Here is a 26,542-nt window from a genome sequence, read left to right as displayed (position 1 = left end):
CTAGGAGCGAGAAATCACATACATGGCGCTGGCAGGTGGTAACTGGCAGTTAACATGGCCAAGCATTTAGTTTTCGATGGTTTGTGCGACCTAACTAGACCACGTGATATCAAAGTTGGAAGGAGCAGCCAATTCAGGTTGCTCATTTGAGTTACGAAGAAATATGGGAGAGGCCTTCGCCCTGCAGTGGGTATAGTTAGGCTGGTGATGATGATGATGAGAATCAACACTGCAGAGCTCTTGGGTGCCGAGCCAGGGACGCTACTCCTGGACCAACACATTCATATAGCCTGGTTAAAGGGGGGTTTATGTGTCGGATGGTAGCCTAGGCTATCTCGTCAAGCCCTTGAAGGAGGAGCTTAAATGTCCCTCATAATTTATTCTTGCCTTCCACATGCACGAACGATTAGAAAGCTACATTCGTGTTTCAAACACTATCGTTTGGCAAAATAAAATTCACAAGCCCGAGGAAACCCAAACGGCGCACCTTTGTAACCCGAGTCTAAAGTGACACTGATAAATTCTAAAGGCTTGATTTCCATCACTGACAATCGTTGGGTCGTGCTTACCTGTCTGTAGTGATAACAGCAGAAAACTGCACTTGCAGTTTTTTCGTTCACCTGTTCGTTGCACAGGTCTTCAGTAGTTGTGACTGCGACCTCCGAAGAAAATTAGTCTTTTCACTGACTGATTACTTATTGTGCTGATACGCATGCAGTTATGCTATGCTGAATTATCAAAAACGCCACATGTAGCTTTTGAATTGAAAGGTATACCGACTACCGAAGACCTGGTGGCGAAGGTCAAGCTGCAAACCAACCGTTTTCCGTTTCTAATAAGAAATATCGTAGATTGGGAACATATAGCCAGACCATAGTATGCAATCATTTTAATTAGACAGTGCAGGAGACTGTTGGCGCCGATACAGCACGATGCTGCACAAAACTGTTTAGCATCCCCCCCCCCAAAAAAAAAAAAAAAAAATGCGGAGGTACGATAAGGCGTGTGGCAACTGCAAGTCTTTCGTGCACCCACGGTTCCCGAAGTCACACGGCACAGCAATGCATTTCTTGCTCCAGTACTTCAGAAGTAATTCACGGCTGGGGCGTGCATGGTGAACAGTGTGGCCCAGGGTCCGTGCCGCGCCGCCAAGTCTACGGGCCGATCGCCCGCGCGGCTCCGTGCCTCGGCATCGGCGAACGGAGCCCACAGCAGCAGCTCGAGCAGGCCCCGCGAGCGCGGCTGGCTGGCGGCCAGGTGCAGTGGAGTGAGCGCCCCGTCGCTAGGCGCGTTCACGCTGGCGCCCCGCTCCATGAGCAGGCGCGCGCAGCTCAAAGAACCCCATTTGCAGGCCGAGTGCAATGGCCGCCACCCGTCGGCTGTGGGCCGCTCCAGCAGTCCCGGTGGGCCCTGGTCCAGCAGCAGACGCGCCGCGTCGACCTGATCGGCGTAGCATGCCCGATGCAGCGCCGTGTAGCCGTCGGCGTCGGCACGCGCCGCCAGCGAGGCATCCGAACACAGCAGTCGCTCCAGGGTAGCAAGGTCGCCCTTTTCGGCGGCGCGCCGAAGCTGCCGGGCCGCCACTTCTGTGCGAACGACAGAGGAACTCAAGCCATTGGTGCACAGACACTTGCGCGGCACGGTGTGGTACACAAAGAAGATATAAAGCCGCACATTATGAAAACACTCACTCCAGGAGAAGCCTGTTTGCAGCACTCCCGAAAGGCGGGCAGGAGCGACCTGGCCTAACCAGGTCTATGCGCACTACGTATAATACTACTACTGTGGCGCTAGGCCAATTCGGGGGCCAGAGGCGCGTAGCAGCACAGCTGTTATATTGAGCACAATCCTGACTGGGCAGGTCGCCCTGTCTTTTGTTGCAGTGCTGCAAACAGGTTCTGAGGGAGAGACAAAACAGACATTCTGTGAGACACTTTCTCCCGCAGCATCTGGACGCGGCAGTCCGGTTGGTCAGTGGTCACGGCTTTCACCCCCGCGTAGACATTCAGTCACTCATCGGCTCTCGCTACCAAAAGAAAACGTTTTCATTTAGAGGTAGGTACGAATGGTTTGCTCGGTTTAAATGGAGGAAATGAGTCAAATGACCACTTAAAATCAGCTCCGTTCCAATTGTGCTTCATGATGAGAACATCGTCAAAATCGACGAACAACAATCGACCAACTCGAAGATCTTGGTTATCGCGGAGCTCCGTTCAGAGCAATTTGCCCAACGATTGCAACCTTCCCTGACGATTGATCACGGATTCTGGTGATGTTTTCAGTTTGTGCACTTGGCTGACCTTTAATAGTAATCACTACCCCTCCCCCCTTTAAACTGAGCCAACCATTTATACATCCGCGTTTCATTGGCAGCATATTTTTTGCAAGCTGTTTGCATCAGACAACGGTTTCTGCTGCATTCTTGCAGAAAAAACAAACAAACAAAATAGAACTTTACAGCTGCACGGCATTCGTGAGAACCTGCCACTTCTCTGTGCCAGCCACTATTGCACTACAGAAACAAACAACACGCGGCGTGCCCCCAACAGTGCCCTAGTGGCACAACCTAGCTCGTACTAAAAATGTACAGAATGCACGCAGTATGATACCGTTTATTGTTGCCCCCTCCCCCTCTGTCATACGCCTATCCTAATACCGCATTTTCTCGCGCATAACCCGTCCCGCGTATAACTTACACACCAAACTTCGAACCAAGCAAAATAAAAAGAAATTCGCCCCGACTCTCGAATGTCACTGTTCGAAGTATGAACTGCTTGGCAAACGGTTTTTCAAATATTCTACCTCGAGCTTAATCTGCACATTACACTGTTGCCTGCACCTCATCGCCGCACGGCACGGTAGGTGCGTTGAAGACCCACAGGCCGACGTAATCTCCGGGCGCATAGTTTCGTTTCCGGACCTCGCCGCCAGCCCGTGCGACGACGGCGGCGGCTATCGGCCGCGCTGATCAGCCTGCCATCGAGACCTAGGGGCACGCTAGAACGATAACAGCTGTAAGGTCATTGCTTTTCAGGATGTTGTAAATGTTGTGCTATAATTTGTGTATGTTTGGATCGAATAGCCGCCACAGGCCTCTTGTCTTTCAGCTTGCATGGCAGCTCACCGCTGCTTTGCAGCAAAGGTTTGCACACAGCTGTTTCCAATAGGCACGGGTAGCCAGCATTGTCCAGTCTCTGAAGCCGGTTGTCAAAGCAAGCCTGCATGCAACGTTTGCAGGATTCTGACAGAGCGGCGAGCAGGCACGTCACGGCGATGTTTCATTTCACCAGTTTGGAATTGCCATTTTCAAAAAGCAGCACAACCTCCAAGCAGCAGTGATTTATCAATGACCTTAGATGCAAAACCTCCAAGAATGTGGCACCATGACCTTGAAAGCGGCTGGAACATAATAATCAGGCCACGGTCATACATCTTAAGTCAGCCTCAGAAGTGAAGGGGCAGGGATAAATGATTGCGTCCACTTACTTGGGCTGCTTGCAACAGCAAAGTTTTCAGCAAACGTCATTTAGTCTATAATGAGGCCACCATGGCACTCAAATTCAGTCATCTTTTATGCTTTTCTTGGTATGCCAGAAAGCACTGCTGTGTTGGATCTAAATCTGCTATTGTAATGCTTCGTTTATTTCCTGAGACAAGTGAGGTCAAGAAGCACAAGTATTTTTCCTTTGCACACATGCCCATAAAAATGTGGGCTATTCATGTGCATTATAATGCACTCTGTCAACCACTATGGATTGTAGCGCATCCCTTTCACAGATTTGTGGCTTCCAGCTTCAAGAAACACTGCATGACTGCCACTCTGTTTTTGCAGAAGCTTTTCGATTTTCTTTGGCACAGCACTTCCTTCAATGTCCTTATTCTTTTTCTTCATCTGAGCAATTATTTAATCCATGGTTTTTACGTCAGCTCTGAGACGGCACACAGATTCGGTTCTTCTTGCCCTCAACTTCTTTCCATGGTTATAACTGACCTTTTGCTTCTTTTCCCAGTACCTTCAGAAGCCTTCACAAATATTTGCAGGCAACACAATGTATCTCACTGTCACTCACTGCACCTTTGCACCATATATGGTAGAGTCTTTTGTTCCATTTTGTAATATTGGAGCAAGTCACATGCAGGAATTCCGTGACTAACCCCCCTCTAGAGCAAACCTGCATGGTGTCAACCACCTGCAGCAGGGATGCTGGATCACATCTGTCATCTATCACTATGAGTTCCCCACCCCAAACAAATACATGATTGACAGTGCTGTTGTCGCTATAAAGCAAAACAAGCTTTTGGGCATGGAGGAGACCCATGCTCGGCCCTGGAACGCACACACTTTAGGACAACGGTAGTGACTCCTCACAAAAACACTTTCCTCATTTATCCGATAGAAGGGGAATATTTCTAGTATCCAAATAAGTTGCAAGCTTTGATTCCGCAGACTTGAGCACTTCTACTGAACTTCCGCAAGGCAGTTGGAACATTCGCTGCCTCTTCAAAGGACGCATGACCCGAAGGTTCAGTTGCTCTTTTAGATTCCTCTTCGGCATGGGCTGATAGATAGATACTCAGGCACATTCAAGAAGTTCGTGGGAATGGCATCCAGCTAAAGGACCACTCTGTGTCTCTCCAATCACACTGTTTCACCTTGTATTTATACCCTCTTTACACGGGCGGAGTTAACCACGGTTAGCGTAACTGCGGTTATGCGAAACCGTGGTTAGCCCGTTTACACGGCAGACCAAACCACAGTTACACCCCTAACCGTGGTTATCGCAAACCGAGTTTGGCGACCTCGGTTTGCGTCGTTAACCGAGGTTATGGCGGCGTCTGTTGACGGAGGCTGCTCGTCGGCACTCGAGTGCGCGAAGCGTACGAGCGGTACTCGTTTGCCCGTATTGAATATCCGGTGTCTACTGTGCCGCCCGGCGTCTTTGCGGTTACGGCCTACAGCCAAGCGTCTGCGCACTGAAGCCCCGTCCTGTTTGCAGTATCGTTTGTGCGGCTTGGTGCTGAGCGCGGAACGTCAAAAAATGCGCGATCTTAGCTTTATAGTGAAAGTGCACAAATTCGCAACGCTTGCCGTGCGGGATGCTGCGAGCAGGCTGAGGTACGTTACACTTACCGCGGCGCTGAAGCGATCGAGCGTGGCGAACTACGGCGGGGTGCGGAACCCCCAGTCGTCGATAGGACTCAATTATTTCTCTTCGAAGCCGCGGCGCTCGGTGCTTTGGAACTGATCAACGCTGTCGAAATGGTGCACTCATGAAACATCGTAAAATAACGATATGATATGATAAACTTTGGCGATACATTAATCGCAGAGCTAGTATAAGCAGAACGGTGAGCCGCAATGTACCGGCGGCAGCTGTCTTGAACAGAAACTTGGTAATATCGCGGTTATCGGTCTTGCTAGCAATTTGCCGTTGGTCACTGATCAGGAGTGATTTAATTCTGATATTCGGCTCAGTATTCCAGGTGCCAATAAATTTAGCACGCTTTGTTTCTGACGTCGGCGCTAGCGAACCGCCGTGTCGTTCGCGTACGGTCTGCGGGAGGAAGGGCCAACGCGGCGGTGTTTACGATGGTCGATGAGGTGCTGCCATCGTGCGGGGCTTCACCGCGTTGTTGACGCCTTGCCGGGCGGTACTCCGGAAACTACATTATAAATAAAATGTTTGTAAATGCGGCTTCGTTCCTCAGATCATCGCGTCGCTTCGGTTGTACTTTATGGGCAATGGCGGCCGTAACCGAGAACGGCGGCGAGCTGTGTAAGCACAGCTAACCGCGATTGGCGGTTAACCGTGGTTAAGTTCAGTAACCTCGGTTAAGCGTAACCGTGGTTAAGCCGGCCGTGTAAAGAGGGTATTAGTCGTAATGTAAACCGTGAACCAAAATGCAGCTCGCAAACAGCAGCATTCCATTCGAGCAGCTTGTTGGCCCTCGAGATATTTCTCTGCGACGTCAGAAAACCTTCCTCGTCCTTCGGCACGTCGAAAAGTGAGAGCTTTTCTTCGTGTGATTTGTATCTGGTAGCACCACCGAGCACAAAACAATGGCTCTGACGTCTGCTCATCATAAACACATTTTTAGCATGCCAGAAAAAGAGTACAACTTGCAGAGACCATTGAAATCTGGACAAAAGGCGCTGAAAACTTGCACATATCAGCCTTCCATGCATCCAGTTTGACTTGTAAATGACAGCGAACGCTACCTCGTGGATGCATCTCAAGCTGACTGGTTCCCATAGAAGCCACTTGGTGGTAATCATACCTCAATATTCTAGCCACAGCAAAAGCATTGCATGGAATCGCATAAATCTGTACCTGTAGCTGCACCCAACTCTGCAACTGCGCTTTAACAAAGCATGCTATAAGCATAGCTACAGTGCCATTGTAGAATAAACAGCCTACGGATGTGGATTCGGCTATACCATTCATTGGTTCCTGATTCGGATTTTGGATTTGGATATGCAACTTTCCAGTTGTATCAGTGCGTTCCTCATGAAAAACCTCCATTAATGTATTAGCTTATTAGTAACATAGTGAGTAACATATTGGCTAAGCTGGGTTAGAAATTACCTCACTGCACCATAAAATTTGTGAGAACTTTAGATTGAAGACTAATAGCTCAACTATGATTGCATATTTGGAATCTACAGAGAAAAGCACAGCTGTGTGGGAACTTCCATGAGATGCTGACCTTAAACAAAAAATGTTAGATTTAAGACCTTGCCATGGAATCATATTCGAAATAACCAGCGTGAAAAAGACTGACAGACAGTGCTGTGCTTGTCCTTTCCTCTGTTAAGACCCTGTGGCTGCGTCAGACAAATTCGAAAGTAACTTTCACGTGGCAGTAGCAATATGAAATTTCTAGTAAAGATTCCATGAACAAATTTCAGTGAAGTTGATGTTCTTGTGCTCAGCAATAACTAAGCCTCATATTAAAGCCTCAGGTTTTCCCCTATGTTCAATATACCCACCGTGGTGGTGCAGTGGTTAGGGCGCTTACTACTACACCCAATGATGCAGGATCAAATGCCAACTGTGGCAGCAGCTTTTCGATACAGGTGAAAAGCAAGGCACACGTGTGCTATGCGATGTCAGTGCACGTTAAAGAAACCCACCAGGTGATCGAAATTTCCGAAGCCCTCCACTACGGTGTCTCTCATACCCTAAGTCGCTTTGGGACGTTAAACCTGATAAACCTAAACCAAACCTATTCTGAAGGACACACTATCTAGTCTTTCTAGTCTTCATAGAGATTTCTCTCCGCTAAGTCAGTTGCCAATATCTGCCATATCAATGGCAGCCAAATTGCTGAAGAGGCCAAAGCAGCAGGAAACAAAGGGCTTGCTCAAATGACATTGCAACCAGATGTTGTGGCTGCAGAAACCAACGTGCCACACATGTCACACATGTCCAACTCCATTTCACCAACCAAGGGCTACTACACACAATCAGCATGTATAATGACAGTCTTCGAGCACATGCTCTCTTTAACGAACAATCATTACACAAGACATGTCCACTGAGAAAGCGAAGCCAAACGAAGACCCTTAGTGGACCGACTAAGATGAGGCATCCGTGTGTGCAGTTACTTGCTGTCCGTGGGAAATGCTCAAGCATTTCCCACGGACAGAAGTAAGGAAGAGAAGTGAGCTGCAAGTTTAGTCAATGGTGTGAAATGATGCATTTTACAGCTTTAATTTCACAACAATCTCTAATGACAAAGACAGGACCTGTGCTTAACTGTCTTTGTTATGTCAAGTGCCAAAACGTATCTCCTCATGCCATACAATAGTCTGGCGAGCTATTTGAACTAACATTGGTGACAGTGGTGAAAGAACAGTGGGAAAAAACGAGGACGAAGGAACATGCAAACACAGGACGGGCGCTGTTCTGTGTTTGCGTGTTCCTTCAGCCTCATTTTTTAGCACTGTTCTTTTGCCACTTAGCCATTAACCAACTAGCCCAGGCAAAAGCCTTGATTCAACTGGTGACAGGTGTCATGGCAAGGTTCATGTTTCTGCAAATTATGACATTAATGCACAAAACCAAGTTCGCACTTTTAGGTCCATGCTTAGCTAACACATGCAACAGCTAAAAGCTTATACCTTTCACACTGATTTCAGAAACCATGAACATTTTTAATCACACATGGTCAAAAGTCCAATAGGAACAAAACAACCATAGCTTTACAGATTATCATGAGTCGGCCTTAACGTTCTTGCTGTGCATAAGAGCCGAGTGCAACATAGTACCGCTTCAAAGATGAATTTTGATGCTGCAGTTCTTGCATTACAAATACAGAATTGCCTTTATATGGAACAAAACCTTGGATTTGGATCATTGCAAAAGACAGAGCTAAGGAGAAGAAAGAAAATAAGGTCGTCAGCAGATGGTGGTTCATGTAATCGACTCCCCTTGTGCCTCAAGACCTGTGGCATCACTACTGTAAATGTTAGCTCAAACATCCAGTGTATATGGATGCAAATAAACAGCAGAGGAAATAAAATATTGTGACCACCATTTATGCACCTTGTGAGGAAATTCTTGACTGCATGACAACAGCATATACAAGGTGCATTTTACTTGCAACTAGTATGCACAAGAATAAAGATTACATGCTACCAACAAACTGCTTGCTATTTTCAACAGGTCAACTTGTAAACTAATCTCTTCTGTATGTTGCACAACAAAAGGCACCTATAAGAGGGCTGTAAGTGCACTGCTTTGCAAAGTACAAAGAAGCAAGCAGGCCTTGCCTAGCACATACCAACTGGGTCCAATGAAGTCTGTGCTGACGACACTCCAGATTCCTGCAGTTCTCGTGCTTTTTCTCCTGTACCAACCGGGTTCTCTGGATCTTTCACTGGTGGATCTTCCAATTCCTGCAGCGCTTCTGCTTCCTGGACACTACTAACTGACTTCTGTGAGTCTTTTAATGGAGGGCCTTCTGGTTTCTGCTGGCCTTGTGCATCCTGACTAGCTTGGAATTGACCTGACTGCTCCTGTAGCTTCTGGGTTGGCAAGGCCACTAATTCTTGATGGTGTCCTGTGTCCTGCCTTGCCTGGCATTCACCAAGTGGGCCCTCTAGAACCTGTGCCACTGGAACATCCAATTCCTGCTGGCCACATACATCCTTGGGACCATCGCTTGATGCAGCCATCATGACTTGTATGTGAGCTGTTGCATGCCTGTAAAGATGCAAGTGTACGCCAATGATGGCAGCCTGATGGGAAATGTTCATAGCACCACTGCCCTTGAATCTATCTGAATCTTGTTAGCCTTCTTTTTTTTCCGCATTCACAGCTATTTTTCAAAATCTAAGCTATATTCGACTTCTGTGATTTTTTGTGCGATTTGTTTTGCTTTTACAGCATAGGTACTAAACTCCTCTTGCTGTCTCTAGAGCTAATGCATTAGTTTTGTTTTCACCATCCCCAAGACCCAAAGCTATAGAAAGCTCACTCTTTCCTCATTAATATCTTAGAGTCTACAAGAACGTGCCTAATGTTTTCTACACTGTCCCTGCATGCTACACAAATATCTTCCCGTTCATACATTGCCTGATTCTAAAAACTGCATTTAACCTCAAATAGATGGAAGCTCCCTCTTGAATTATCATAAAAGAGTTCATCACCCTTCCATCTCTGCATTCACGCAATGATTTGTTTGATCACATTTCCTACCTCCCCTTATCCACGTTGGTTTCGGAGCCTTTATTTTTGAAGTATTCAATGAGAACTTCCTTTTCCCTGTAGTTGCCTTCATAGTCTGTCTTAAACTTTCTATTCCTCTTCCCCCACTGCATGTTTCTATTACATGCCTCATGTTTTTACTGTATCGATTCCTGAACACTTTGGCCCCCCACCCTTTCTCACCTATTTCTCGTAGTCTTTCTCCAAACAATATTTTGCTCTGTGCTTCCCTTGCTGCAAAGGATGATCGACCCATACCCCTTTATATATCTTTGCTCCTTGTCTTTTCGTGGGCCCCTGAAGTTAATCTCCTCACTGTTCTTTAGTTAACTCTTTTGTTACCAGCCTATTCAAATCGATCAACGGTGATCGATGCTTTAAATCCCCGATTTCGACATGTTGGAATCATTTCTCGTGCACCTAGCACCACCCAGTGGTTAGTCTAGGCACTGCACTTGTAGAATCAGTTTAAATTTTCCTGCTCTGGCGACGTTCTGATTTTTGATGGACCTTTTTGAAAACTAATGTGCATATGTTGTTGTAAAACGGGACAGGGTGGCCACGCTTGAAAAAAAAAAAAAGAAAAACCTGCGATTCGTTATAATGCAGCATTACATCAAATTTTTGTGATCAAAAGACTTCCAGCAAGTCTCATATTATCGGCTTTGTTATCTGACGGTGTTCAGTGGTGATTACCCAAAAATGGTGCCAGCTGTTCACTAGTGAACTTGGAATCTGAGTCGGGGTGGTTTTTTTACATGAAAACACATTCCTGAAAGTCCGCTGCATGTCTAACATGTATACCCAGCCTTCGCAAGCCAGTTTAAAGCAGTTTTGATTTGGTGCCTTATGAAATACAGGAACTGTTTCATCGCATGGCATGCACGAGAAATTAGGCTGTTTCCACCTGTAGTTTTCTTTATGTAGCTGAATAATGGCGCTGCACAGAGTTTACTTTTTTTACACAGTGTTCCTTGTTCAGTGATCTTCAATATGCATATTCTAAACTTTCTTTTTAAATAATGTGTCTGTAGATATTGTATCTTTTCTATCTTGCTTTTATCAACTCGGCACAAGAAATGTCTATTTTCTGATTTTTTGTGCGTTCCCTAATGAAATTTTTGCTTTGTAACTTACGTTTTTAGAAAGAGCATTACATTATGTGCAATTCCGTATGCTGCAATGTGTACTGCAGTATTATTTACACTGTATGAGTTGAGTTGAAAATCCTTTATTGAGTAGGAAGGCTCATGGCCATGGGTGGGGGTAATGGGGACATCTGATTTTAAGCACAGTCACGCATTCACGAAAGCCAGTTCAGGGACCATTACTACACCCTCCCACGGTCCTCACATCACTTGATACCTTTTGTATTCTAAGTGCTCTATGGTTCATTATGGCTGCATTCCTCTTACATTTTGTTTTAGACGTTCTTCATGGGTCTTCAAGTATTCTTCATCAATCTACATACCCCAGATATTTAAAGTCCGCTGCGTGGTGCATTCCACATCTCTTTATTAATACAGTTCTAGTCCAACTATCGGTAAATATAACAGCCAATTTTTCCACACTGCTGACCCAAATTCAGTATTCGTTGCTTCCCTCCCCAGATAACTGAGGTGAGTCATAGCTCGCTCAGACTATCTGCAATAAGTGAATTTCCTACGTACACTAATCCTTAACGATAATGGAACCACAATTCATCCTTATGAATCATATGCTAAATTAAACCCAGCTCTACTTTCCTCTAGTGTGTGCTCCATCCTTGCTAAATAAATCATGAGAAACAGCAGAGAAATTGGGGACCCTGCCATATTTATTTGTATTGCAATATTGTTGTTAATTCTAGGCATAGTGATTCATGACTGTCCCTATTCTGCTTTGCCCAACTAGATAATAAAAAAAAAAAAAAAATCATTTGAAAGTTTATTCGCACTACTATCCTGGTTGCTACTGTTTGTGTTCATGGACCCTGGAATAGCTTAATCAGGGAACCAAGCATTGCCACCAATTAAGAAAACACAGAATAGGCTCCATGATGCAGAGTGAGTAAAGCTAAAATTTGGGCAAGTTGTCTTTTTGTCTTCTTTCTACCTCTCTGTGCTGCACTATCCACCAAAGAAGACTGAGAGATGTGCCATTTTTCCCTTTGACCCTGACATCTATGCTCCAAGCCACAACCAGTACTGGAAAAAAGGCCACTGATTACAGTTAAATGGGTAATGGCAATTTCTCTTGATGCCGTGTGAAACCACTCAAGCCTGCGCTACAGTGATAGGTGCCTTTACAGAGGTGCCTTTACAGATTCGAGAGGCGACACTGACATGCAGGTTACAATTTTGTTGTTGAAGCACATCGAAATATTTGTGAAACTTACTGATGCACTAAAACAAACTAGCACGACACAAAACCGCCGGAAAAGGCCGTGTTTCAGCTCGTGGCCATCGCAAAAACCAACACGGTCTCGAGAAACACAACTAGTGACCAAGCTACTTTATCGCACAAGATTGTTACCTTGCCCCAGGTAGCACACAGCACAAATCTTCAGACTCTTCCCACGCTTCGCTCGCAGCAGGCTCAAGGCAGATATACCTTGGCAGGCTCGCACCTCGCACCCACGACCGGCTTTCGCACCAGTCCTCTACCTTCTAGCCGTCTCCGTTAGGTGCGCTGAAAGCATTCCTTCCTCAAGTCTCGTCCTGTAGGTGCATGTGGTAGTGATTGCTATGTTACTCTACAACGTACATAATGAACGTTGGCTGAGCCAGTAACGTTGGCTGAGCCAGCGTAAATAGCGTAAATCCGGACCGCAATCGGTGTAATGTCTGCAATGCTCAGCAGCAAGTTTCGAGGTTGTTTCGTGGGGTCCCTCCTCGGTGACTGCTTGGGGGCGCCTTTCGAAGGCGACTTTCCTGTTTCAAAGTCGGTGCTCACATCCTATATATCGAAGCTCCTTGACGAATCAGCGAAAGGTGAACAACATTTTGCTGGAGCGTGCATCTAGAAAATGCGCAGTGCTGCGGTGGCTTGAGCGGACTGGCGGCGCATTTGAACGCTTTTTCTGTAGTGGCTAGGAGGTCTGTGCGGAGCTTAAAACTGCAGAGTCAATGTCTTCTGTGTTTTTGCTGCAGTAGTTTCGGACGGACAAGCGCGAATAAAAAATGCATTTGCTTCAGGGCTGCTCCCATTTCGTCCTTACACTGATGACACTGCAATGACCAAGTGCTTGGCTGCGTCCCTCATCGAAAAAAAGGGTTTCCATGCCGGTGACCTCGCGCAAAGGTGATCCCTTATTATTTAGTGTTCGGTTACTAGTGCGCCGTGCTTGCTTGTCAGCTTGCACCGTTTTTATGTAGTACTTGAGCAGTGCCAGGAAACAGCTTCAACAGATGTGTGATCCTGTTCACAGCCTCCTATTTCCTGTTGTAGGTTCACCACCGAGTACTTTGAACAGCCCAAGCGGGGCTATGGCTCCAACGTTGTTGACGTGTTCCGAGCCTTGAAGAGAAGCAACTTTGAGGACCCTTTTGGACCTGCCAAGGACCAGTTTCAAGGCACTGGCTCATACGGAAATGGTGGAGCTATGCGGGTGGCGCCTGTTGCTCTGTTTTGGCACAAAAACTTGGCTGAAATGGTCTCTGTGAGTGGACTTATTGGAATTTCTGTTGCCATTCGAGGAAAGTGGTGATTTTCTGACATTTCGTCATTGGAATTTCTTACCATGGCTTTTTCTTTTTTTTTTCTTTTTTTTTTTTTTTTTTGCATGTGCAAATCTGTGTAAACAATCTTCAAATACATATTTTGGTTCTAGTTTCTTCTCATACATGGGCAGTTTCATTTGAGATCAATTTTTCTTTTTTTGTAGTTATGCAAATTGTATATTTTGTTCCAAATGTCTGCCACTGTCAATAATCATACAAATATTCCACATTATGGACAATGTGCAGTAGTTCGAACTTTTAGATGGCATTTCCAATTCAGCCAGTGGGTACCACAAATTCTCTCCTTCCTCTATGGCACCATGCTACCCTTGCTCTGCGATTTGAACCAGCTGAACACCGACAACGCAGTGGCGCCATCCCTGTGACGAAAGCGCAACTCCACATATGGTAGACACTCGTTCAGCGTTGATGAAAGCTCCTTCTTTAGCTCCCGCCCCACTCCCATTTCTCACTTCACTTGCTCTCTCTCTTCTTTCTCTTTTCATCTGGCTGCACTCGCCCGATACAAAAGGTACGGCCAAGCTCTTAATCATCGTCATGTAAAAAGCATGCTCCAAGATGGCATTTCTCAGCAAAAGTGCACATTGTCGTCTTTGACATGAGTAGATTTTTTTTTTCTTTTACCACAGAATATGCATGAAAACCTTTTAAAGGATAGTCCAGTTGTTTTGGAAGACTTGTGCAATTTGAGAAAGGTTTACTTTGATGTTCCTGAACAAGGACTGTGAGTTTTCATTGTTCTTTTATGGCTTTCGGCAAAGTACTTGACAGACAATGAAATACAGGCTCTTTTTGAAGAGAGTGATGCCTATCTCTGTCTGATGTGATGGAAGTTGACAGTTGCGGCAATGATCTAGATTACAATCGCAGCACATATTTGGACAGTGAAGAGAAACCAGATAGCACAAATGATCAGTGGCAAGCAAGACTGACTGCACACAATTGGAGGAGCGGAACGTACATATATTTTGTTTCTATATGCGTAATAAGTAAATTATACAGTAATTTGAAGGCAGTATCAGTAAAGCTTTGCCCCTAAATGCACCTACTTTTATTTTCAATCAGGTTTCCTTCCTTAACGATAGAAGAAAGGCAGAGAAGGGAAGCCAAGAAGCTTGACACCTCACCGAAGTATTTTTTCAAATACTTTCCCGAAGAGTTCTGGGAAGAATGCATGTTCCAAACAAACACTACACTCTTCAATGTAAAGAGAGATCTGTTCGGACAGATTTGAAGGTACTGAAGGTTTTTGTTGACATCCACATAACTGTGGGCATTCTATAATTTTCAAGGGTAAAACTGTACTGGTCAAGAATGTTTAGAGTTGATTTAATTGCACGGGCAATGCCAGAAAAGCGGGTTTTTGAACTGAGGAGCTATGTACATTTTTCACAAGCCATCAATTTGAACGAAACAGAACAGGCCGTTTCTAGTAAAACCTATTTTCACCTCATTCAGGAAGGCTTGCTTGTAGCTATCTCAGTCTCGTGAGGTGTCCATTGATGATCATATGATCCTGTTTTCAGGAAGGTGCCCTGTACAGCAATGTGTTTCATCAGAGCCTAACCCTGTAGGTCTTAAAAAGTGTGTAATGGCGTCTCCAGGGCACAGTTTCTGATATGGACATGCAAGATTTTGAGCTTGGTGGAAACATGACCAAGAAACTCAATGGGACCAAGACACTCATGTTCAACGACCGGTACATTACAGACTTCAAGATTGCTAAACACCTCGTCAAACAAAACATTTTTCTGACTGGAACAGTGATGGGAAACCGGTCTGATAGGATTGCAGCTACAGTGCTGCAGGACCGAGATATGCAGCAGGGAAATTCAGCTTGTAAGGTACACAGCAATGATAAAATATGTGTTGCCAAGTGGAAGGACAATAAAACTGTCTTAGTCTTATCACTGTATTTGGCATTGGGCCAGAAGGAAGTTGCCAGAGATGTCATAAGGATAAGAAAAAGTCGACACGAGACAACTGGATGCGGTAGCAAAGTACAATCTGTTCATTGATGTAGAGGGACTTGATTGACCATTTTTTCTCCTATTATTACATCTCTATGTGCACAAAAGAATGATCGGTCTGAGTGTTCTCTCAGTGCCTTGACATAGCCTGCAATCTGTGGATTGGGTACAAAATATTTTGTCGGGAAAGTCTGACTCCGAAGCAGCAGGGTCTTGACCTGCTGAAGTTCGAGATGAGCATTGCTGCTGGATTAACTCAGGGTAAAACACGGCGATCCAAAGGATCAATACAGCATGAAGCTGAAAGTGACGATAAAAAGGCGCAATCCAGTCCAGCATAGAGGCGCAAAATCATTCCACTAGCTCTGGACAAGATCAGGTGTGACATCACTGGGTTCTCTCCGGGGCACCAAAAACTGACATCACCGCGAAAATGCCAAATCCAGGTTGCAGTGGCAGATCAAAGGTAAAATGCTTGAAATACTGCATCTGCTTCCCAAGCTTTGCATTGACGGAAGAGGTAAAAATTGCTGGTGAAAATTTGACAGTTCTCATTCCCTTCTTAGCAGCATTGGTTTATGAGGGGTCACTCAGCATGGACAGTGGCAGTACAAATTTGAGAAAATCAACAGGCATGAATGCTGCAATCATACATGAGAAGGATAAAAAATGCTACATGTAGTACTTGGTTGCAAAAACCAAACGGTGGACATCATTGATTGCAGTTAAACATGTGCAGTGTTTCTTGATGTGGCGACAAAAGGTTTATGGCAGTAGCCTTGGTGCATAGACATCGCAGTTTGCTTGCAAGCAGCCAATAGTATTTTTTTTTTTTTGCCCTTTGTAGCTTCTGTTTTCATTGAGAGGCCTTAATTAGTTGACAAGGCGGGGTATTTCTGATACAGAATTGGCTTGTTCATGTTGCATATTGATCTACATATGGTAGTGCTGACCAGCATTCAGACCAAGTGCTTTGCATGTGCTTTTACAGGAATTATTATCAAGATATGCAGCATGAGAAGCATAAGCTGCTTTGAAAATTTTCCTGCTTTGCCGTCACTTGGCCATGCAGCATTGCAGTGAACATTCTTGAAACAGGTTCATTGCAAGGTAGTGAGTTCACTTGGGTTAGTGCCTGCATCACTGCATTCCTTTACTGTATTAAAACAGACTGCTTTAGGGGGATCTGTGTAAGAAATTTATTCAACCATATAATAATTTTGTTTTAGTGCAACATAGCATGGCTTACAGCTCTTGCTTTAATGACGTAAAGAAAAATATATATTGTTAACAAAAAAATTTTCAAAAATATAAAATAATTTAGTCTGAAAATAGAATAAAAATAATTAGGAGATATATATTTTACATCACTACAACAAAACAGTGTGCTTGTACTGTGGCAGCATGGGTGACTTGTGAGCCCTCATTAGGGTAAAAATCTGTGTCAGGGTAGTAGAGATTTAGGTGCAACAGTGGGTGGTGTGGCAGAGCTGCCAGGGCCATCATTGTTGGTTTCAAGTCTGTCTACAGGTGATGGGACAAACAAGCGGTCTTCTACAGCCAGCCGAGTGCAGCAGGCCTTGAGACATATCTACACTCTTATTTTTTCCTTGTATTTTTGCTCATCAAAGGTTTTGTGCTCAACAAACTGAGTCCTTATCAGCTCTACGAAGTCGAATTTTTTAATCCTATTTTTTGGAAGTGTTTGCAGCCACTTTTGGGTCTCCCCTTCCATAATGTGCACAGGGAATTTTCTCTCCCTCTCCTGTTGTTGGTACCAGCCATGGCAAGGGGCTTTTTTTTCTGATGGAGCTTTTAAAGGTTTGAAAAACTAGCGGTATTTTTTGTGATGAGGCAACAAGTGGTGGTTGTCTCTTGACCAGGTGGCCGAGAAGCAGGCGCGGATCACGCACACCCATCGGAATGGCTACAATGGATCCATTCTCCAGTGTCTGGCTGTGCGTTATGCTCTCATGTCTGATAGCAAGGCTCCTTTCGATAAGGTTGCCTTTCTCAAGCTTCTCTTGGAGCACATGGATGCCATTGAGTCAAAGGATGTCAAGTGAGTCCGACAGCTGTTCCCACTGCTTAGCGGTTTTTCATAGACAGACCTAATTGTGGGCTAGTGTCCTCATTTCGAGCGCATCAGTGCAGTCATGATACTTGGTAATTCTAGGTATCTGTATCCACAGCATATGCACTGTTTAGTACTGTGCTTGTTTCGGACAAATCGGATAAAACCAGCAAACGAAATGCCGACTCCCCTCAAAGGAGGCCCTCCAGTCAGTGTCGTCAGCCTGTTGCCATGACATTGGGGTTCACCACGTTGCATCTACAAGTAAAACATGGAGCATGCCTGCTTTAATTGTAACCACTTTCATAAATAGCAGAGGTTGTGACAGAGTAAAAGGTACATTTTATTCCTAGGAAAGGTTTAAATTCACTGTGTGGAGGTATTCACACACTGCAGAAAAACCAAGGATAGCAAGGGACTGCTCCAAGGAGTATGCTTTTGCAATATTCTCTCTCAACTCATAAATGGGAGAGTCTGTGTTTTGTGGCATGCAGCAAGCATTATAAGGAAAGCCAGACACTTGCACAATGCTTAAAATTTTTAGAGCAACAGCATCATTGAACTTCACTCTGGGCCTCTTTTCTACGCAATGAGGCCACACTGAATGACCCACTGTGTAACACTGTATTGAAGATCATCAAGGCAAACTGCATATATCGATGTTCAATCGGTCTTTCTATTTCTGTGCTCAAATTGTGATACTCTATGCTACTGCCATCTACATTGAGGTAATAAATTTCTGCTAGCTAAAATGCTCCTGCTCACATTGCCAGTGTGTGCCGACTCTAATTATAGGGCTTGTTTTTTCTGGCATGGATAATTACCGAACAGGTGCTGCAAAGTTTTGCATAAGATATTAATGACCATCCGGGTGCGTGCTCTGAATATCCCGAGGGGCAGGTCGGCAGTTGGCTTTGCCAAATTTTCCATCATGCTGCATTTCAGTCTTCAAAGCAACTTGGAAGGATGATCTGCCCCTCAAGTGTAAAGCCCTGCATGATAACTTCTAAAATCTAGGGTGTTTCATGTACATTTTAGATAAGGCCTGACAGCACAACCTGCACATGCAAACTTTTATGAACTCGCTACACAACATCCCATGCTCCACAAATACAGGGAGCAACGCAGCAGGAAGGCTACGTCTGGGTCTGGAAGTCATGCCCAAAATCATTTTCTTTTGAGCTGTGCAGCGCTTCCGCTTTACGGTAGTATAATCGCTCTGTGACTCAGAGGCACAAGTTCTTACTAAGTGCCCACACAAAGAATGCAGAATGGAAAGAAACGGTACCACCTCTGAAGGCGCGACATAAGCAGTCAGATCTGTTTGGATGAAACTGTTGATGATGATGACTGCTCAACAGAAGTTGTGAATCATGAACCTGTTCCATGCTTAACTCAACTTGCTCATAAACCGATTTTGGCCGTTCTGAAGAGAAATAGCCCCATTGGAAGTGCTTAATGGTACTCGCCATCCTTTAAATAGATACAATTGTGAAGATTTCTACAACGATCAATGTAATACAAGTGTGCAGATTCTGTTACTTGTGTGATTGCTGGAAAAAATTTATCCGCAACCAAAATTATGAAGAGAGGACACAGCTATCTTCAGTGTTAATACGGTCAAAATTTGTCATTATGGCCTCACATGTACAGATAAATATCACTTCCATTTTCAACATGTTGTTAGGTCATATTGTGGAGTTCTTAAATAGCGGTCCCAAAATAGCATTGTTAAGTCCCTGACCACTGTGGCATATGTGGAAATCAAACTGATAAGGCAGCGGTGTCTGTGTGCAACAATGTGGAACCGATTGATATTACCCCCATTCCTCACCGAGACAACAGACATCCTATGTGATAAAGAAACAGACAATAACTTGGACGGGGATGACCATAAGGAAGAGCTTAAAGATCGCTTTATTGCTGTGGCTTTGACAAAAGTGAGGATAGGCTAAGTACTCTGGATGCATCATATCTACTCACATTCAAGCCTTGCTCTGTATATGATATATGTGGGTTTTGTGAATGGGGTCTAACATCCCAAAGCGATTCAAGCTATGAGGGATGCCATAGTGGAGTGCTCCAGATAATTTCGACCATCTTACATTCTTAACATTCAGTGACATTGTGCAGTACATGGGCACCTCGCATTTTGTCTCCATCGAAACATGGCTGCTGGACCGGGATCAAACCAGGGTGACCCGGCTCATTAGTCAAGTGCCCTAACCACTGAGCCAGTCCGGTGGGACAATAAATTTGAGTGTACCGACTCTGTTGTACATGCTCCCATACAGCGTAATCGATGCAATAGCTACCAGTTTTCATAAGTGTACAAGTAGCACATCTCACTTCACCCTAAACACGAAGATCCTTGAACCTGATTCTTTGATTCAATTAACAAGAGCAACGAATGGTTTAAAGAGAATTGGTTATTCACAATTGGTATTTTTTTAACTTAACAGTTGACACATTTCCTTTGAAGTTTAATTTTGCAGGCAGGCCGCATCTTCTTTTGCAACACAAGGTGATATAATACCCATCACTTTCTACAAAATTCTCTCATCTTGAGATCATCCGCTGTTAGTTTCTGGCACTCTTTGGCCTCGCATGTCCTTGCACTTATAATTATTGTTAATAGTCATCATTTGCATACTGGGAAATTGTACACATCATGCAGCCATGTCAGGTGGATTTTCATGTACTCATGGCATGGCATACTCATTCTGTGACGCCCTAGCAGTTGTAAATGCGATACGCCAGCCAGCTGGGCTTCATTTTGTGTACTTCCATCAAATGACTGCATTCAATAATGCTTTTGCACTAAGCTTAAGTATGGGGCCTTTCAGCCATAAATCTGCACAAATGCAGAGTTAATTCAGCTGTTTGTGACAAATTCGTATTAGTGTTATTGATTACCTACTTTAGTGGTGCAGGGAAGGGCATGGAGCCACAACAGATAACTATTGGCATCCCCTTTTAATCTGGGCAGTGGCTAGTTCCTCCTTGCCTTACAGTAAATTGAAGAAGCTGTTTTATTATTTTTGCATTCAATCTGTTCGTGCCTTCCTCCCTTTGTAGTTTGTTTCTAAGCTGTGCTGTCTGGGTTTTTGCAGGCCTACTTCTGATCCGGCCGTGGATAAGCCATTCACCACCTCGCTCCAAAACATGCAGCATGTGCTCTGTGATGACCCTCGGGAATTGGCTGCGGAAGAAATTGCTGCCCTCTTCGGCAACGACGTCTCAGCCCATAAGTCGGTCCCGACGGCTATATATGCCTTCCTCAGGTCACACGAGCCGCTGCCATTTTTTCAGGTATGACAACGAGTTTTTAGTTTCTGCTGCTGGTTGATGTAATTTGTGACACACCTCCCTCTGCCTGGAGTGGCAGCAGAAATGGAACACACTTATAAAGAATACACTCCACACTATGAATCCATGTGTAGAGAGGTACGCCACAGAAAAACTGTATAGATTCAAACAAGTAGCCCTCTGCAGGCTTAGCATAGGACATATACATGATTCGCATTGGAATTTAGAAAGAATATTGCGGCACTACACTGTACAATGTGTGGTGGTCACCTCTCAGTTGTCCGTATTCAAATTGCATGCCTGAAGTTGGAACACTTTCCAGTGTTCTACTTAAGTAAAATACAAATGCATATTTCCTTCTTTTAGATGATTTAATGTTTTGCTTTAGATAAAAGTTTTAGATGTTCAACTGATGTCCTGTATTTATTCAAATCTAGGCCAGTTTGAGATCCCTGCATACGAAACTGCTAGGTAAGCTTAGAGTTGAGGATCTTTGAATATGTATAATTCTTAAATATACATATCATTGAAATGCAAGAAATGACCCACAGGCGATGCTCTCCAAAACTACATCAGAATGCGCTGTAGCCATTACTGCTCCTCATCATTGCTGATAGAAGTTATTAAGAAGACGTGGCTCTGACTTCACATAGAAATTTTGCAGGTCATGGAGCTTCATCCTGCCACATAGCCTGGTAGCCTGCGCATTGGATATGAACTACACTTGAAAATTTGTGAGGCTTTTAGTACTATGCTTTAGGTCTCGGTCAGATTTTGTAACAGTTTGCACTAATTATTTTTCTTGACACATGTAGCAGTAGAAGCCTTATGCCTATGCCTCCCTCCTTGTCCTCAACTGCTACCATGGGCACCAACATCTGCACTCGCTAAAGCTAGTACAGATGATACAATCATACCTATAGACATGACAGGGCAGCTATATCCGCCTGACATCTTGACAGAATCAACATGAATAAAAATTTTCATAGACTGGGTCACTGATACGCATGACCTATACCCAACAGGCCACATCAGGCCCTTGTCATTAGGAATGTCAGCCTACATTCAAGAAAAGCCTTTTTTTTTTACAATGTCAGCATAGACCCAGGGCCTGTCTAGGTTCAAGTAAATGCTGAAGAAGCAGGATACATTGTACGCATGCTAGTGACCCATTTGCAGAATTTATGGCCTGCCGGCATAGAATGATATCTGATGGGGAGGGTGGAAGCTGTTTGATAACACTCTTATGCTACCTATGAACCAAGGCTTGCAGATTTGATGCCCTCCTTAGGCTAATCAGCAAATAAATGAGAGAAAAATGGGGACCTACACCAAAAATATTACCATATGCTGTCGTTGATGTTAGTGGTTCTTGGCTTCCTTTGTATATGTCTCATAATGAACCCCCTATTTTCTATACATTTGTTTGCTGATTAGCCCAATGATGCCTTCGAATCTTATAGCTTGACATCATAGGCATCCTAAGAGTGTTATCACACAGCCCCCACCCTCTCCATTAGATCACTTTCAATGTAACACTCAGGGTAACACAAGACGTTTGACGTCCGCCGCTGTGGAGGAAGATGGTGCTGGAATACACTCTCAAGGATAGGTTACACGCAACTTAAATACCCAGGAAAGTAAAAGATTGAACAGCTGTTGCGTTAGCTCAGTGGTAGAGCATCAAATGTGAAATTGGGAGGTTGTCAGTTTTCTTCCCAGAAATGCACTTTTTTTTTTCCCTACCTTTCAATCGACTATCTCTATAACTACATTATCATTTCACATTGATCACCACCCAAAAAGCCCCTTACGCGTTCTTTGATGTCAGTGGTTGTTTTCTCCTTTTATGTCTTGTAACGAGCTCCTTATTTCCCCTACATCTGTAATTTTCATGTAATCTAGGTCCTGTCTTTTCTAAAATGGGGCTGTTATACTTCCTGTCTTGCACTTTCTATGGATTATATGTGTGGCAGTACATCAAGTTTGAGGCCCTATCATTTCAGTGATGTGCTTAGGACTTGTGAGGTTTATCTCATCATTGCTATCAACGAAATAGTCCCCACAATTATTCGGACCTGGAAGTAGGCTGAATCATTCAGATCCACATCTTTTGGAAGGATATGATGTCGTGCATCTCTTTTCCTCGTCGCATTGCTGTTACGACTTTGAGGACCCTCCTCTTCACTCTAAGAGAGGAAGAGTATCACAAAGATATCAAAGACTGCATGAGGACAAACTTATCTGATCACATGATCGACCACTAGTGCACTGCGAACTTTGAAAAATGCAAAGTGCTCAGAAGATGCACACGCTGGGTTGTGCGAAAATTATATGAAGCCCATGTAATTCATAGCAGAGGATCGCACTGTATCAGCACCTTCTTCTGTAATGCTGAAAAGAAAAGATAGTGGCTTGATGGCTAAGAATGGAAAGCATTTTCCTGCTTGGTTTCATTTTTATTCTTAGGGTGTGACCCTTTGGAATGTATTAGCTTTGTGACAATAAAATTATTTCAGCAGCTAGTAAGCAGTGCTTGTATCTGTGTCCTGCTTGTTGCGCCAGTAGTTTTTATGTCCTCTGTTGTGGCAGCTGTGTGGGTCAGATTTGGGCTGAAAAGATGTCAAGCATGAGCGACTGTACAAAGCACTAGCACTCTCAATGTATCCCCTAATTGACATGGAGGCTGGAAGACTGGTGGTATTGCAGCCTCCAAAGAACAATAGTTTTAGGCGCTGCCACCAGGGCAGCACTTCAGTGAAAAAGATGAGAGGGTAAATTGCTTTCATTACAGTAAAAAACTAAACTGCCTAAAATTCCATGCAGTACTCGTTTGAAAAGGTGCTTTTGTCCCTTCCTGCCTGCAGTGGACGCGGAAAGCATTGCGCATGACAACATACAGTTTCTCAGAATCTTCTGCAAAGTGAAACAGCATGACTAGACCCAAAAAGGGAATAGTGGAGACATACAAATGCTTGGGGGCTAGAGATTCATTTATTTAAATGCATACAAATCACCCAGCGGACACTGATGTGCATGGATAATACAACAGATTGTAGCATATGCTCTCATAACATTGTAAGCTGCAGAAAATAAGGCAGTGTGGATTGTCTGTTAAAAAACTGACAGAAAATGCAGTGCATATGTCATGATATGGTAACGCACAATTAATTTAGGCTTCTACATAGGTGTGCTGTGAAAGCAGTCGGAAAGCTGTAAAGCTATGGTTATGCAACCTAACCATTGATTTTCTCGTCCTCGTTAGAAATAAATATTGGAACGCTTAGTTCGAAATGCTGGTCAATGCCATTTTGCTCATGATTTATATTTTTCAGTGGGATGAAAACTAAACTGTGATGCGAGACGAGAGGAAAGGGAAACAACTTTATTTAACGCATTACTAAGCGTCAAAAATGTCCTGGCTAGGGTCACCAAGGCCAACTGATCTTTCAGCTGGCCAGATGCTAACCAAGCCTGCCACATTGGGAGAGGAGGGTGTGGAAAGAGGTGATTGAATTGCGACAGGGCATGAAAACTTGCAATGTTCTAAGTTTGCATAGTGTTCGGAACGATTTGGGCATGCGGGGGAATGTCTGATTTTGTATAGAAACGATTGGGCAGGAGTAAGCAGTGTATTTAGTTGTATGCGTCTAAGAATGCGTATTTGCGTGGTAGTGAGAGATTTATCAGGAAGAGGAAGTGTACGAAGAGTTTCTCTAATGTTGCCATAGTGAATGTTGATTTCTTTTTTGTAGTAAAGAGTAGTGTGCCACGTGGGTGGATAAGGCCAGGGAGTCCCAAGCGCCCAATGTTGAAGTTCGCGGGCGAGGCGATGCACTACCTCATTGCCTGGGATTCCAGCGTGACCAGGAATCCACCTCAGTGTGACAGTGTTGGAATGTAGTTTGGTGAGAGCTCTGTGTAGATCATCCTGCAGTTCTTCAGGAATGCGACCCTTATGAATGGCGCGTATAGCCTGTATTGAATCAGTGTATATTATGTGCTAGATTAATGTCTATGTGATGGGGATGAGGGAGAAAAAAGTGTTGAGAAACTCACTGTGCTTTTTTATTTGAAGTTGTTAGGAATGCTGAAGCAAGCTTTCTTTCTATTTTGCAGGCTGAGAACCCCTTTGTCCGAGCCATCGTGTTGTCCATTTCAGTTGGTGGCGACACCGACACCATTGCCACCATGGCAGGAAGTATTTCTGGTGCTTTTCATGGCATTGAAGGCATTCCAACGTCACTTCAAAGGCACTGCGAGGACTTGGACTTAGTCCTCAAGTTAGCTGATGATATGTACGAGTTAGTAGGAGCGCATTGAGCTGATGCTGGTAGGTGCTGCTGGAGGGCCCCACATGTTTGCCAAACATTAGCCAAACATTTGCCAAACACGGGAAGCATGTAAAAAAAAAAAAAATATAAAGAAACATATTATGAAAGCTTCCAACTTCTTATTTTTTCAGCGTCGGCAAAAGCACTGAAACGATGGTCACAGACCAGCTGCTACGCCGCCCGCCACTTTAAATTTTCCCTATATATCACAGCAGGCATTTTTGCTGAGTAGAGGATGTACTGCGGTACAGTTTTGAGGGAGACTTCTACGTTTAGCGTCAGCACAGTGGAGTGGTTCTGCTATTACCGGGAGTAACAATGGAGGGCACAGGGCGTAGGAGTGCATGCAGACAAAATTTTTAGTCTTCTTCTTTTTTTAGTAAACATGTGAGGCCATCCTCTGCTAATAATATCCAAGAGCATCCTGATGGGAAACATAATAAAAGACAATGTAGTTCAGAAACATCCACTGTGTGCTCCTCATAGAACTGTATGCCATCGACTCATTCCGCATTCAACAAAGAGTAGCAATTGGGGCTGTGCGAATACCAGATATTAACTTGTAGAATCAAATATCGAATAGAATCAAGAAAAGAAAACGCCCAAATGTCGAATAGGTTTAATATAAAACTGTTCAGCGGAGCCAGACATACGCAGCGCCTTCAAGGGACCTTCATTCAGCCTTCAAGGGACAAGGAAAAATGTCTGATTTATTCAAAAGTATGAATTATTTGATGTCCCTAAGAACTGCCGAGAACCATTTGCATCACATATAGTTTTATCCAATGAACTCGTGGAATACAGATGTATATATACATTTGAGACTAAAGCTAAACAACAGTGACAATGTTTCGCGATATTGTCGCGTGCGTTTATTTGTGCACACTGTTGGGAATATCAACCAAAATCGTCAGTGCCTCCATGGCCCTTTCAGCAATGCGGCCCAGTAGCAGTGGTGCCTCTTCACAAATTCCCCGTCACGTTTCGAGGATACTTCACCACACGGTCTGAATAGTGACGCACGCACCGTGCATTAAAGCGTCTTCAAATCACGACGGGTCAGCACACTTGAATCGCGGATGAAGCATATGGATGCAAGAGAAGGAAATATACGTAGGTGCTAAAACAGCATGACGCCAAAAGCAGCTAAAGGACCAGTGACATGGAAAGCATCATCCAAAACAACGCAACTGGCAGATGTGCGTGCCCTATGGCAGTGGCGAGATGGTGTGAATTTAAGAGAAGCGAAACTGAAACTATACTGCTGGGCTATATTCGGCTATGGGGGATTTCCGATCATCGTTGTGCCGACTACCTGTTCCAAAAAACTTGTGTCTAGCAATGTCCGCGGGCTTCACAGATAGCGCCTCGATGTGACCCCCCTTCGGAATTAGTGGATGTCTAACATCATAGAGTTACA

At 44.3% G+C, this 26,542-nt stretch overlaps 2 protein-coding genes across 4 annotated transcripts; one reads left to right on the top strand and one right to left on the bottom strand.

Annotated features, from left to right (window-relative positions):
* Window positions 1-963: 963 nt before the first annotated feature.
* Window positions 964-12,380, bottom strand: LOC146197523 (uncharacterized). 2 transcript variants are annotated; one of them, XM_084599415.1, is made up of 3 exons: window positions 12,091-12,229; window positions 8,788-9,209; window positions 964-1,586 (listed from the first exon to the last, which is right to left on the bottom strand). In XM_084599415.1, exons 2-3 carry the CDS (start codon window positions 9,182-9,184, stop codon window positions 1,084-1,086), a joined length of 900 nt encoding a protein of 299 aa, XP_084455541.1. In that variant the 5' UTR covers window positions 9,185-9,209; window positions 12,091-12,229; the 3' UTR covers window positions 964-1,083. The 2 variants fall into 2 exon arrangements, with proteins under 2 accessions (XP_084455541.1, XP_084455540.1); XM_084599414.1 differs by having other exon boundaries at window positions 965-1,586; window positions 12,228-12,380.
* A 66-nt stretch (window positions 12,381-12,446) lies between these two features.
* Window positions 12,447-25,217, top strand: LOC146197522 (ADP-ribosylhydrolase ARH3-like). Of its 2 annotated transcripts, none has more exons than XM_084599412.1 (6): window positions 12,447-12,685; window positions 12,890-12,995; window positions 13,143-13,353; window positions 17,289-17,467; window positions 20,593-20,791; window positions 24,908-25,217. In XM_084599412.1, the coding sequence occupies exons 1-6, from the start codon at window positions 12,535-12,537 to the stop codon at window positions 25,109-25,111; spliced, it is 1,050 nt and encodes a 349-aa protein (XP_084455538.1). In that variant the 5' UTR covers window positions 12,447-12,534; the 3' UTR covers window positions 25,112-25,217. The 2 variants fall into 2 exon arrangements, with proteins under 2 accessions (XP_084455538.1, XP_084455539.1); XM_084599413.1 differs by having other exon boundaries at window positions 12,543-12,790.
* The last annotated feature ends 1,325 nt before the right edge of the window (window positions 25,218-26,542 follow it).

The sequence above is a fragment of the Amblyomma maculatum genome, chromosome 3 (assembly GCF_055883805.1).
Source record: "Amblyomma maculatum isolate TAMU_Amacu chromosome 3, ASM5588380v1, whole genome shotgun sequence".
NCBI lineage: Eukaryota > Metazoa > Arthropoda > Arachnida > Ixodida > Ixodidae > Amblyomma > Amblyomma maculatum.
The sequence above is the reverse complement of the archived record's forward strand: the minus strand, read 5'-3'. Positions and strand labels throughout refer to the sequence as shown.